The 13,729-nt window shown below is 37.9% G+C and overlaps 4 protein-coding genes across 7 annotated transcripts in view; 2 read left to right on the forward strand and 2 right to left on the reverse strand.

Moving 5' to 3' along the window:
• The window catches only part of LOC104716225, a 21,419-nt gene extending 16,684 nt beyond the window's left edge, over positions 1-4,735 (forward strand). For both annotated transcript variants that reach the window (XM_010433612.2, XM_010433613.2), the window contains 6 exons: positions 1,305-1,426; positions 1,496-2,204; positions 2,371-2,625; positions 2,852-3,034; positions 3,123-3,458; positions 3,640-4,735. In XM_010433612.2, the coding sequence (XP_010431914.1) occupies positions 1,305-1,426; positions 1,496-2,204; positions 2,371-2,625; positions 2,852-3,034; positions 3,123-3,458; positions 3,640-4,389 (2,355 nt within the window). In that variant the 3' untranslated portion in view covers positions 4,390-4,735. The remainder of the gene's footprint in view (positions 1-1,304; positions 1,427-1,495; positions 2,205-2,370; positions 2,626-2,851; positions 3,035-3,122; positions 3,459-3,639) is intronic.
• LOC104716226 (S-adenosylmethionine carrier 1, chloroplastic/mitochondrial) lies at positions 5,164-8,307 on the reverse strand. Of its 3 annotated transcripts, none has more exons than XM_010433614.1 (13): positions 8,199-8,307; positions 7,898-7,973; positions 7,685-7,789; positions 7,377-7,463; positions 7,118-7,190; positions 6,771-6,861; positions 6,518-6,571; positions 6,350-6,445; positions 6,172-6,261; positions 6,022-6,073; positions 5,746-5,807; positions 5,574-5,654; positions 5,164-5,469 (listed from the first exon to the last, which is right to left on the reverse strand). In XM_010433614.1, the coding sequence occupies exons 1-13, from the start codon at positions 8,265-8,267 to the stop codon at positions 5,344-5,346; spliced, it is 1,062 nt and encodes a 353-aa protein (XP_010431916.1). In that variant the 5' UTR covers positions 8,268-8,307; the 3' UTR covers positions 5,164-5,343. The 3 variants fall into 3 exon arrangements, with proteins under 3 accessions (XP_010431916.1, XP_010431917.1, XP_019086849.1); XM_010433615.1 differs by having other exon boundaries at positions 8,063-8,200; XM_019231304.1 differs by lacking the exon at positions 8,199-8,307 and adding an exon at positions 8,059-8,193.
• Positions 8,422-10,718, reverse strand: LOC104716227 (protein SLOW GREEN 1, chloroplastic-like). The gene is made up of 5 exons (XM_010433617.2): positions 9,745-10,718; positions 9,403-9,546; positions 9,178-9,258; positions 8,832-9,046; positions 8,422-8,700 (listed from the first exon to the last, which is right to left on the reverse strand). Exons 1-4 carry the CDS (start codon positions 10,378-10,380, stop codon positions 8,861-8,863), a joined length of 1,047 nt encoding a protein of 348 aa, XP_010431919.1. The 5' UTR covers positions 10,381-10,718; the 3' UTR covers positions 8,422-8,700; positions 8,832-8,860.
• LOC104719919 (alkane hydroxylase MAH1-like) lies at positions 12,304-13,727 on the forward strand (the record flags this gene model as incomplete). The annotated part of the gene is made up of 1 exon (XM_010437903.1): positions 12,304-13,727. A coding segment is annotated over exon 1 (1,350 nt), but the record flags the coding sequence as incomplete, so codon positions are not given.

Raw genomic sequence — 13,729 nt, forward strand, 5'->3', positions numbered from 1 at the left:
TATCTTCATAGGATTTTGAGCTGTCTTTATTCTTTTCTGCAGGCATTTTCTCAAATGCGCCTCTCTGAAGCTTCAGCACATCTGGGTTCTTTTTGGGCTAGAGTTAAAGAGGAATCAATGCATTTTCAGTCAAATACAGCTAAAGATGTCAATTTTGGGGCATCTTGGATCAGCAGAACAGCTGTAAAAGCTGCTGATGCTGTTTTGTCAACTTGTCCATCTCCATATGAGAAAAGATGCTTACTGCAACTTCTTGCTGCAACTGATTTTGGTGATGGGGGATCTGCCGCAACATATTATCGGCGTCTTTATTGGAAAGTTAACTTGGCTGAGCCATCACTCCGGGAGAATGATCTTGACTTAGGAAATGAGGCCCTTGACGATGGCTCTCTTCTGACAGCTTTAGAAAAGAACAGGCAGTGGGAGCAAGCACGAAATTGGGCCAAGCAACTTGAAACCATTAGTGTCACTTGGACATCCTCTGTTCATCATGTTACTGAAACGCAGGTAACAAAATTTCTTGGCACTTATCTTATACTTGAACTGCCAGAAAGTTTCTGGTCACTTGGATTCTGAAGGCCTAGCAACTTAAAATTATGGTCTGAGACTATTATCGACCAATTAGCTATTTCTGGCTGATTTTCCCATGCTATTTTGTATGTCCATTGCTGACGACTTCTCTTGCACTGCATGGTGGTCATACACTGCCCCATGCGAATTGCTTTTGTAGAGGTTTTTTTAACTTAAGGATGAATCACAATTGCAGTAGTGTAGGAAATATGTGATCTTTTTCTTAATATAACTTCAAAAGAAATGTGATGTCAAGAAGGAACTAGGCATTTTCCCTCGGAAGGCACGGTTTTACCTAGTCAATACAAAATTGCACAAGCTTTCCTTATTGAGTTGAAATATTACTTTAATTTGGTTCCACATAATAGAAGATCTGGCGCCCTATAGTATATACCTTTTCTTTGTATACCTTTTCTTTGTATTTGAAAACTAGCTGCTTTGTTTTTGATGTACGCCACTGGTTCTAATTATGTTTAGGGGATCCCTGACTGTCCAATCTTGATAAAACTTCGTATCTGCTTTCAATATAGGCAGAATCCATGGTTGCAGAATGGAAAGAATTCCTTTGGGATGTTCCAGAAGAGAGAATCGCATTGTGGGGTCACTGCCAAACTCTATTCATCAGATACTCTTTCCCTGCTTTACAGGTCACTTCTCTGTTCGCCTTAGTGTAACCATTTTGTGTGGAAGCCTTAATACTGATACTAGTGAATTTGTTTCTTATTCTTTTGCAGGCAGGTTTATTTTTCCTTAGGCATGCAGAAGCGGTGGAGAAAGATCTTCCTGCAAGAGAGATCTATGAGCTATTACTGCTATCCCTTCAGTGGTTGAGTGGGCTAACAACTTTGTCACACCCGTAAGTGATCTTGCACCACAATATGTAATCAATTTTACTAGGTTTATGACTTTAGTTTACCAATACCAGGGTTTATCCGTTGCATCTTCTACGTGAAATTGAGACGAGGGTGTGGCTCCTGGCTGTAGAAGCAGAATCACATGTTAAAAATGTTGGAGCATTTAGTCCAAGTAGTATCGGGAAAGACATGGTGAATGGAAAGAGTTCAAATCTTATTGACCGAACTGCAAGTATCATAACAAAAATGGACAGCCATATTTCTTCAAAAAAGCATGACCCCAGGGCCCCTGGCCAAGGACATCAAAGGAACCAAGACACAAGCACTTCAACATATGGTGTGAACACAAAGGCCAAGAGGAGAGCAAAAGGAAATGTCCCACAAATAAGACATTTTGTGGATTCTTCAGATAGGAATGCTGATTTTGAAGATTCTTCATCTCTTCTAAACATCAAAAGCGAGTTCCAGCTTCAAGAGGAAAACACGGGATTGGAAATATCCTTATCAAAGTGGGAAGAAAGTATAGAACCTGCAGAGTTGGAAAGAGCTGTTCTGTCTTTACTGGAGTTCGGACAAGTAACAGCTGCTAAGCAGCTCCAGCTTAAGCTCGCTCCAGGGACTTTACCTTCTGAGCTTATTATTCTGGATGCTGTTATGAAGCTAGCCATGCTTTCTACACCTTGCAGTCAAGTACCATTGTCAATGTTGGATGGTGAAGTTCGTTCTGTTATTCAATCACACAGTCTAAAATTAGACCATCCTATGATTGAACCGCTGCAGGTTGTTTCTCTATATCTTACTCACCTAAATTTCATTTGTTGTTGTGAAGACTTGCATTTTCAAAAAAAAAAACAAATACCAGTTTATTTGTTTTTCCTAGTTTTTCCCTATCTTGTTAGTATAATTTTTTGTTGGATTTAATACTGATTGGTATCTGATCATCTAGGTTCTGGAGAAATTATCGAACATATTAAATGAAGGCAGTGGACGTGGGTTGGCAAGAAAAATTATAGCAGTTATAAAAGCTGCTAACATACTGGGACTTACATTCACTGAGGCATATCAAAAGCAGCCAATAGAGTTGTTACGTTTACTTTCTCTTAAAGCACAAGATTCTTTTGAGGAAGCATGTCTCCTTGTCCAAACGCATTCCATGCCCGCTGCTAGTATCGCTCAGATACTTGCAGAATCCTTTTTAAAGGTAATTTAGCAAAACTATATCTGTGAACTTGTATGTGTAGAATACACGCTTTATATATTTTTATTTTTGAATTTTAGGTTCATCTTTTGATAAAGTTCTTTATCATATGGTTGTTGTTTGATTAGCTACTTGGCAATACCCTCCTATATTGACGCCTTCTTTCCCTCCTGACTCTTTTCTGTGGGTTATCTCGTGTTATGTCTCTAATCTGTCTTCCTTGTTCCAGGGTTTATTGGCAGCTCATCGTGGAGGATATATAGATTCTCAAAAGGAGGAAGGGCCTGCTCCACTTTTGTGGAGATTTTCAGACTTTTTGAAGTGGGCGGAGCTTTGTCCATCTGAACAAGAAATTGGTCATGCATTAATGCGTCTTGTGATTACCGGGCAGGAAATACCACATGCATGTGAGGTATGTGATTCTATGAAAGCTTCTTAACAATAGTTTTATTACTGCATGAATTTATGAGCGACTAATATAACGGAATGCTGTTTTTCAGGTTGAGCTTCTTATTCTGTCTCATCACTTCTACAAGTCATCCACGTGCCTTGATGGAGTTGATGTTCTTGTGGCACTTGCTGCCACTAGGGTCGAGGCTTATGTTGCTGAGGGCGATTTCTCATGCCTGGGTCGCTTAATAACTGGAGTCGGAAACTTTCATGCTCTTACTTTCATTCTCAATATTCTAATCGAAAACGGGCAGCTTGATCTTTTACTACAAAAATTTTCTGCTGCTGCAAACACTGGCACTGCTCAAGCTGTCAGAAGTTTTCGGATGGCTGTTCTGACCTCGTTGAATCTCTTTAACCCAAATGACCATGATGCATTCGCAATGGTATGTCTTTAGTAGCTGGAATCATCCAAGTAAAAGAGTTTAATTCATTACCAGACTAGATGAAAGAGTGTATCTAGAGTGGCTTTTACCACCTCTGTTACTTGTGCACGTGAAGGAACTTTTTGGGAATTTTTTTTAAAATTACTTCTGTTTATGGCGTTTTTTCTCATTTGGTCTGCAGGTATATAAACACTTTGATATGAAGCATGAAATGGCTGCTTTGCTAGAGACACGTGCAGATCAGGCTGCACAGCAGTGGTTTTTACGGTATGACAAGGATCAAAATGAAGATCTCCTTGATTCAATGCGCTATTACATTGAAGCTGCTGAGGTTCACACTTCTATTGATGCTGGAAACAAAGCACGAAAGGCTTGTGGTCAGGCTTCCCTTGTCTCCCTTCAAATAAGGATGCCAGATTCTAAGTGGCTCTGTTTATCTGAAACAAACGCGAGAAGAGCACTTGTCGATCAATCCCGATTCCAGGAGGCTCTGATTGTAGCAGAAGCCTATGGTCTTAACCAGCCAAGTGAATGGGCGCTTGTGCTTTGGAACCTGATGCTCAAACCCGAACTAGCAGAAGATTTTGTGGCTGAATTTGTTGCGGTGCTTCCGCTAAAGGCTTCAATGCTTCTGGAACTGGCTAGATTCTACAGAGCGGAAATGGCAGCTCGGGGAGACCAGTCTCAATTCTCAGTATGGCTCACAGGAGGAGGCTTACCAGCTGAGTGGGCCAAATACATGTGGAGATCATTCAGGTGCTTGTTGAAGAGAACACGGGACTTGAGGTTACGGTTACAGCTTGCTACAACAGCAACGGGATTCTCTGACATGGTCGATGCGTGTATGAATGCGTTGGATAAGGTCCCGGAAAATGCGGGACCACTTGTATTAAAGAAAGGACATGGAGGAGGATACCTACCGCTCATGTGAGTGAGTGAACTTTAGAGATCATCCCAAAGGATGCAATGCTCCTGGTTCATCGTTGTGAGAGGTCGACAGAGCTGTAAATTAGCTAGAGAAGTTGGAAAAAAGGGGTTTTCGATTGATTTCTTTTTGGTGTTTTGAAAGAGACATAGACTTGAAAGTGTTCCTCTTCATAGGGTTAGTGTTAGTGTGTGTAGTAGTATGTTTTCCCGATGGCTCTCACTATTCTTATTCTTTTTTGTTTCCTTTTTGCTCTCCAAATATATATATATTTTTTGGGCTCGGCTATTAAAATGTACTGTTGAGAGATTATAGTGTGCAGTATAATAAAACTCTCTTTTTATACAAGTTATTTATAAAACTTGCAATGATGAATCATTTCGAATTTTTTTAATGTATTGCTGATTTACTTCGAATCATATTAAGGTAAAATGATATTAGGAATTTAGGATTAAACAGTCTCATATTTGCAATATATATTATAGTTTAAACGTCGTTTGCATAATCGGGAGGAGTTTCTAATTAATTGTTCATCAAAAATTATAATTATACAGAAACGTAAGAACTCCCTTCTGGTCGACGGTCCCGTCCAGCGATTTTGACGCGGTGACGTTCACGCGCCATGGGTGAGAGTGGGTTATAGCATGTCATGTCACCTGACTAAACTTAAAATCAAAATAATTTCTATTCAAAGATTCTAATCGGTATGGTTACTTCTCATTAATTTGAAGATTAATTAACTTCTTTTTTTTTTTTCCAAATTAAATTTTAAGAAAGTTGTCAAATACAATCTCAAAATTATATGGAACAAATCTGAAACCAGACACTATTTTATTTTTGATGAAAGTTGAATTGATCAATGGTAAATGACAAACTCTGATCACACAAAACTCACAAAGGGGTTGAAATGTGAAAAACATTAAACACCTTCCAACCATTTTCTTGTGTGCTGCCAGAAAATTATTCCTCCTTGGATTCTTTAACCGTCTTGGGACGTCTCTGTGCAAGTGTTCTCTTAGTGCTCTCCAGGACACCAAAGAAGATTGAACCTCCAATACCTATCCACAACACTCTTGGCCCAATACCCTACAAGTCAAGTCACATCTCCTCTTAAAGCTCCTCAATTTACAATAACACTTTCTAAAGATTTCAACTTGAAACTCTAAACTAGTCCGTCTGTGTGTGTGTACCTTTAACAGTGCAGGAGCTCCTTCCTCTCTTACAATTGTTTGAACACAGTCAACTATTCCTTGATATTGTTTGGCTGATCCCTGAAAGAGAAGGTCATGAAAGAACAATAAGATGATTGGATTTTGGAGGCAAAAAGGGAGACTTTTTAAGGTGTGCGAATACTATTATTACCTGAACCATTAATCTTGTCTTAATAACATCAAGCGGAGTGGTCACTGCTCCTGTCAGAGCACCTGCATAAACCAAGACGATATCCATAATGCCACTTAAATCACTCGCACAATACCATTAAACTGGTTTTTGATGTAGTAACTCCATTGTACTTTGTAGTGTTAAGGTAAATGCAGACCAGAGTTTTTTCTAAAGTCCAACGGCTTCTATCTCATTCAAGTTTGATTCTATGGATCTGGAAAAATTCTATTAAAGCATATAAGATATGTCACCAACCAGCAAATGCGCCAATGAGAGCGTTCTCAGGATCACTAAGCTCTCTACGCGCCTGCCAAAGAGTTGACCAAAGTTAATCTCATGCAAAATAGCAATTCATCAGAAGTTACCATATAGAAGAAATGTCAATTATTTTGCCAAGAAGCTTACTGCTTTTTTATAACCCAAGCAGATCTGCTCATATATGCAGAACTGTATAGCATCAAAGGGCAAATCTCGCAAAAGGAAGGACCGATATCCCTAAAAAGCAATTGGAATAAGTTACTACACGAAAATTCAACAAAAAAAGTGGAGACTAAAAGGAAGATCTTAAAAAGATGTTACTAACTGCATATAGACCCTTAAATCCCTCTTGTGATGCAATAAGTCTAACAGCATTGGGGGCTGATGTAAACTGTCCGGTCTGCATTCTTTGCTTCACAACCTAATGAATACACACATAGAAATGTCAACAGAGGGATTCTATGTAGAACATGATCCAAGAGAGAGTTTTTACCTCTGTAGGTACTCGAATCAGAGAGGCAGCAAGTCCACCAATGGCCCCTGCAGTCTGGAATTTGAAACACGGGAACAAATGATTCCTTTTCACTCTCATATACAAGGCGTATGCGAGAATGATCTAAAAAATATTGTTGCTTATTGTATACCATTCATGTCTTGATATAATAACGAGCTGATCATTTAGAGATAGTAGAGAATGATAAAATGCTTTTTCAATGGCAAAACTAGAGATGAAGAAAATCTCTCACCAGGTGAGCAACTGCGCTTAAATGATCAGGAAAGGTCTTGAGCAGTTTCTGTTTTGTGGGTTCGTAAACTCCAACAAATAAAGCAGAAGCCCTACAAAGAAACATTGTCAAAATAATCTAGCGTCAAAACAAGTAGAAAAATATAGGATAGATAGAAAAGGGACAAGGAAAGAATATTTGTCTATTTGGGTTCTCCGTTCTCGCCATTTAGGCTCTTTAAGAAGAAACCAGACAAATCATAATCTATAGTTGCTGCATCACCCATCACTAATGTCAAGTGGCCAGAGAGAGAGAGAGAGATAGTGAAAATAACAAAAGTAACTAGGGATGAGGTCACAGTCACTTACGGTAAGACACCAGCGATATTTCCAGCTAATCCTGAATAAAGACCCTTCAAAACAATTTTCCCACCTCCACGAGCTGCCTACATCAATAAGACCAAAACAATTAGGAACTAGAGTTCAATTTTTTTTGTTTGTTTGGTTTCCCCGTTTAGACCATAAGGTCTACTACATGAGCTAGTAGCATACAGATAAAAGCAAGTCTAACAAAGAAACTTAAAAAAAGAAGCAAAGGATTATAACACAAGCTTAATAGTTTCTTGACCTGCCTGAAGTCTTGTCTTAACTGTATCAATTGGGTATAAAGCTGTTTCGACTACAACACCAGCTGTACCTCCTGCTATAAATCCCTCTGCATCACCAGAACAAAACATAAGAATAACAAAAGTAAGACAGCTGAAGCTGCCGATCTCAGGAACATAGTCTAATCATGAGGGTAGTATTTTTCAAACACAATGTTTAACAATGAGCATAAAAAGAAATTATCTTTTCCAGGTACAAGAATCAGAGCATCAGATTCAGAAAAAAAATAATGACTACAAATGAAGCAAAAGAGATAATATAAAGACGAACCAAAGAGAGAGCGGAAGAAATCGAAGGGTTTGTCTTCTTGGGTATTAACAGATGCAAAGCCTTTGCTCTTTCTGAGCTGTGGACTTTGCATTATCTTCGATACATCTGCAACAATATATCAGTACGCAAAAAGGAATTGAAAAAAAAAAAAAAGAAAAAAAAAGACTTCACAGTCAAACAATGAAGAACACTAGACGAAGCGAATTTGGTTACCAAGAGAAGTCGAAGAAGAAGAGTTCTTCACATCAACAGAGAGAGTAAGAGGAGCCATCAGAAACGCGCCTTTTACCTGATTTCACCAAAACCAATTTCACTCATCTTCTTTCTTTTTTACCAGAAAAAAAAAAAAAAAAAAAAAGAAAGATCCAGACCACCTACTAAAAACTAGTTAAGCAACTGAAGCAATATACAAAAGCGCATAAATGTAATGAGTGTGGCAATACAGATTACAGGAAGAAACGACAGACAGACGCGAAGTGTAATAGAGAGAGAGAGAGAGAGAGAGAGAGCTCACAAAACGAAACACGTTCTTTGGCTCTTCCCAAAAGTTTCTCAGCGAAGGGATTAGACGACGACGAAGCATTGCTCTCTTCTGTTTACACTTTTGTCGTTTTAACCCCAAATGGGCCTAAATGGACCCACTAGGCTATTATTAAAGCCCGTCACCCATGTCTTAGTCGGTATATTTCATGAATTAACGTGGTGCTATTTTAGATATTTTAATTTGAACCCAAAAAAGAACTGGCAAAAAGTATAATTTATCAAATTACACGTCATAATAATAAAAAGTAGCAATTGAACGACAGAGAGACGCAGAAAAAGTATCTAATTTGAAATTTTATACACATGAAAAAAATGTTACTACAACCTTTCTGATTCTGCACTTGAGAGAAATCACAACATGACTGCAAAGCCCCCAAAGTGTCATTCTTCTAGGTTCCACAATGTACCCACTGACTCCGCCTGCTCCAGTTCGGTTTTTGTCTTTAACCCCGTCACATGATAACATTTCATACCTGATATTCATTATAACCAACTGTCATGTAAATGCAACAAGACCAATATGTGATTACATGAGTGGCACTCGAAACACCAAAAAATAAAACTTCTAACTACTGATGAAGCATAGTAAGATGAATTTTTTTACCTGGATACTGAAAATTGTTTATCCATGTTTTATTTCCCCTGAGCAAATTTAGCTTTGAATGTGTTTTGAAGTCGTTCTCGGGATTTGGCTTGAGCAGCCAATGCAACATCGTCGAGAAATCCCTTTTGTGGGAATTCTTCAGGTACAAGACTCCAATATATCTCAAACTGTTGCGCTGCTTCTTCCTTCTTCTCCATTAAGCTATAGACTATGCCCTGAAACAAACGCTTGCAGTTTCTTCAAAGCGGAATAGCAAAAGCTAAGCCTAATATTCTTTGCGCGTTACATGAAAACTGAGAGATGAATTTAGTGAATCAAACAACATTCTTTTCATGAATAAACTTACCTGGCAAAGGTAAGGTCGGAAATCTCGAGGGTTATCATTGACCATCTGTTGAAATACCTTTAGACCTTCTTCAAATTGACCCTAAAGTTTTAAACCAATGTCCATAAGTACACAGAACAATCCATTATATCTATAAACACTTAAAAAGTTAAAAACATAGTTCAAAAGGACCAAAGACACACAAGAAGGAAATTACAGGATTGGCTTTGCAGATGATGGTTTTACCTTGACAATATGCATTTGACCAATCAAGACTTGTATGTTTCTCTCCTCAGTTACTCGGTTTCCTTGTCGAGCAACCTCCATAGCTTCCATGAGCATATCAAAGACAGAGGAGTCATGAGTCTTATGCATTACCATCGCAAGACCCTGCAAGAAATAAGACAAGACCAAACTTTAATCCTTTTCGAAGGAGCAATCAATTTAAGATAGATACTGCAATATCGAAATCAAGGCAGTATTCTATTACCTACCAAGAAAAAAGAAAACACCATTTCTCCTAAACATCCACTTAATTCACAGTTTCACTAAAAGACTATAATCTTTAGAAGGTGAGAAACACATTACGTGCAAAGCTCTGATCAAAAGAGGTTGTTCTTTAAGAATATCCTTAAACAATCTCTTAGCTCTGCTCAGTTGTCCCATTGTCTCATAACAAAGCGCTTCTAAAAGCTTCCATTCAATCTCATGAGGCTCTAATTTCATGAGCTTCTCAACATATTTCACAGCATCTTCAGTTTTCCCTCTCCTCATCTTCTTATACAAAACAGCCTTCAGAGCCTCCATGTTCTCTGGCTCACTCTCCAGAAGCTTCTCGAACATTATCTCGTCATCCAACTCCGCTTGAGAGACCACGGCTGCAGCGGGTAGCGCTAAAGCAGGCTTCGAAGAACAAAACCCTAGAAAGACAAAAGACCCAACAAGTAAAATCGCGGCTTTTCTCGCCAGATTCTGAACGAAGAAGTCCTTGGAAGAATGAGGAGACGTCGAAGAGCGTATAAGAGGAAGATGTGATAAGGGCGTAGCGAAATTGGGATCGGATTGGGCGAGTTTGGGAGCGAAAGCTCGAGAATTTCTCCAACGAAATTGAAACCCATTAGGATTACGGAGATGGGTCGGAGTAAAAATCTGCGATTGTTCCCGGCGATGATGAAATTTAGCCGGAGAACAAAGAGCTAATACTCCTCCGATTGAACACATCATCAGGCGTCTTCAGCGGCGACCGTCTTGTGATTTTTTTTTCCGGTTGAATGACATTTTTTACAATGGCCTTTAGCGTAAAAATAACACCTTTTTTTTTTTACATCAATGTAAAAAATAAAACTTGAAGTTAAATAGTGCATTTATTTATTCAAGTTGGTATGTACTATGTAGGTAAGTAAGAAAACAAATTCATGCTGGTTATTACATTCTGATAAAATTACTAGGGAAAGGGGCAGAACAAAAAATATGAGTGAGGACATCAATGTAACACACTTTCATAAATGTGCAGTAGTAGTCTATAACAAATTTGACAAGTGGCATCTGTCCGCCACAAAGTACGTTGAAGCTGATTTTAAAGATTTTCATGATCTCTATCTATGCATGCACTAGGGAGGACACAAAGATACGACGATTGACACATCGAAATTATGCAGATAAACATATTTTCCTATAGTTAATTCTAAATCTGAAGTAAAATAATAAACGCATGGAGGTTTGGAGCATCATCTAAGATTCTAAGGCCATGGAAGAACGTACCAAAGTAGTAGCTAGACAAGAAATGATTCAAGGACCATGGAACCTGAATCTGCCAGACGAGATTATAAGAACCCAAAAGTAGGTAGGTACACTAGACATCTCATACGTCACTATCGAACACCGCCATCCACGCAATCCCGAGAACTCAATTATTGTATCTTTCAGATCAATTATTACGAAAGATACAGTTCGGGTTCGAACAAACAACTACATATAGTACTACATCTTGTTAAAAGCTATTAAGCTAAGAAAATGACATTACTATATACAATTTGTGCCGTTGAAGCTAACTAACTTTCTTTGTTTCCCGTATATATAGATAATCGGAATGTGATGTATCTCACTGCTAAACTACAATATTGATATGTCAATTTTATATTTTTGTAGATGGTCCATTACAATGATTAACACATTAAATAATAGAGAACGATATTATACTTTAAAATACTACTAATACAAAACAAAAACAAAAACATTTTTATAACTAATTAGATCCCAAGACATGCAATATGCATGTACTTCAAAGTTGGCATGTTTCATAAGTTTTTAATTCATAAAATTAAATCCATTCAAATGGGTTTCAATTTTCAACTAGATTAGTTTCAAAAATTCGTTTGAACATATTGAACAATAAATATTTGCTATTTTCTTAAATACCAACAAAACCATTAAATTAACATCTACTGCAAATCCCTTTATAGAAATGTGATAAACCACTAGAAATCTGAAATTTAAAAGAAAATTTATTAAAAATATCCTTTTTTTGGAAAATTTTCATTTTTGTTCTTTTTACACAATTATAATATGTTAAATTAATTTTTTTTTTTTTTTTATGTTTGGATTCTCTATTTTACATTTAGCGTATAATTTTTAAGAGGTATGGTTTAGTATTTAGGGTTTAGGGTTTAAAATTTTATTATTTTATATATTAAAAAATGGACACCAATATTTTTAAAAAATGACATAAAAAATATTATTTTTGAAACTCCCCCAACTTTAAAAGCCAATTATTTTCTTCATAAAATAAAAGTATATACTGGCCAATTAAAATTAAGCTAGTATATTTATTTTCTATTTACTCTCTTCAAAAAGCTTTCTTCGTTAAGCACATATTTTTTTAGTTTTGTTAAACAAATCTAGCTGCACAATTATATTGTCTTATATTGGGACATATAACTAATTTTTGTAATATGTTTCAAAGAAGGTTTTGACTTCCCCACAAAGCTGCGATACCAAACAAACAGAAGAGGACATAGCCACCAAAGATAAGGTACGATCTACATTGTGTTACAATTATTGAACCGACAAAGACAAATAACCACCATTATCTAGGACACACAAACGATGGATGCATGCTTTTTAGTTTATATATGTTATCTCCTTAGTGTATGAATGAAAACATTAAAAAAAGAACAAGCATCACCATATATAGTGTGATAATCTCCTAAAATTTCTCCCTAATGGCTTTGGTAAGCTTACTCGAAATCTCCATTGCTTTCACTTGTTTCCTTATCTTTCAATTTTTCTTGATCAAAAAGAAACAGCACCGTCCCTTTCTCACAAACTGGCCGATCCTCGGTATGCTTCCGGGTTTAGTTCCCGAGCTCCCTCGTGTTTACGACTTTCTAACTGAGGTTCTTGAGGACGGCAACTTAAACTTTCTTTTCAAAGGACCTACTTTGGGAGGCCTCGACATGTTGTTCACGGTTGATCCTGCTAATATCCACCACATCATGAGCTCAAACTTCGCGAATTACCCGAAAGGAACAGAATTCAAGAAGTTATTTGACGTATTGGGCGATGGAATTTTCAATGCGGATTCAGAGTTGTGGAAGGATCTAAGGAAATCTTCTCAAAGCATGATGAGTCATCCTGAGTTTCAAAGGTTTTCTTTAGCTACAAGCTTGAGTAAGCTAGAAAAAGGGCTTGTGCCACTTCTTGATCATGTTGCTAAAGAGAAACTAGTCGTGGATTTACAAGATGTTTTCCAAAGATTCACGTTTGACACCACGTTTGTTTTAGCAACCGGATATGATCCAGGTTGTCTCTCAGTTGAAATGCCTGAAATCGAGTTTGCAAGAGCGTTAGACGATGCAGAGGAAGCCATTTTCTACAGACATCTCAAGCCGGAGTTGGTGTGGAAGATGCAAAGATTGATTGGGGTTGGAGGTGAGTTGAAGCTGAAAAGAGCTCATGCGATTTTTGATCGTGTTTGCTCTGAGTGCATTGCTTCTAAGAGAGATGAGATCAGCCGAGGGAGAGATAATATCAGCTCTTCTTCTTCTAAAGATTTACTGATGTCTTCTATTAATGTTGACACGACCAAGTACAAGTTGTTGAATCCAAGTGATGACAGATTTCTTAGAGACACAATCCTATCCTTCATGTTAGCTGGTAGAGACACAACGGGCTCAGCACTCACTTGGTTCTTCTGGCTTCTATGCAAAAACCAAGAAACCGTGGCCAGGATTCGTCAAGAAATCAACACAAACCTATTTCCAGGAAACAAGACCGATGGTTCTGTTTCGTACGATTCTGATTCATTCAACCCTCAGGAGGTAAAGAAGTTGGTGTATCTACATGGAGCGATTTGTGAAGCCCTCAGACTCTATCCACCTGTTCCCTTTCAACACAAGTCTCCTACTGAACCGGACGTTCTTCCAAGTGGACACAAAGTCGACGCCAACTCGAAGATTCTGTTCTGTCTGTACTCCTTAGGGAGAATGAAATCGGTTTGGGGAGAAGATGCGTTCGAATTCAGACCAGAGAGATGGATTTCTGAGAGTGGAAGGTCGCTACACGAGCCATCTTA

The sequence above is a fragment of the Camelina sativa genome, chromosome 10 (genome assembly GCF_000633955.1).
Source record: "Camelina sativa cultivar DH55 chromosome 10, Cs, whole genome shotgun sequence".
Taxonomy (NCBI): domain Eukaryota; kingdom Viridiplantae; phylum Streptophyta; class Magnoliopsida; order Brassicales; family Brassicaceae; genus Camelina; species Camelina sativa.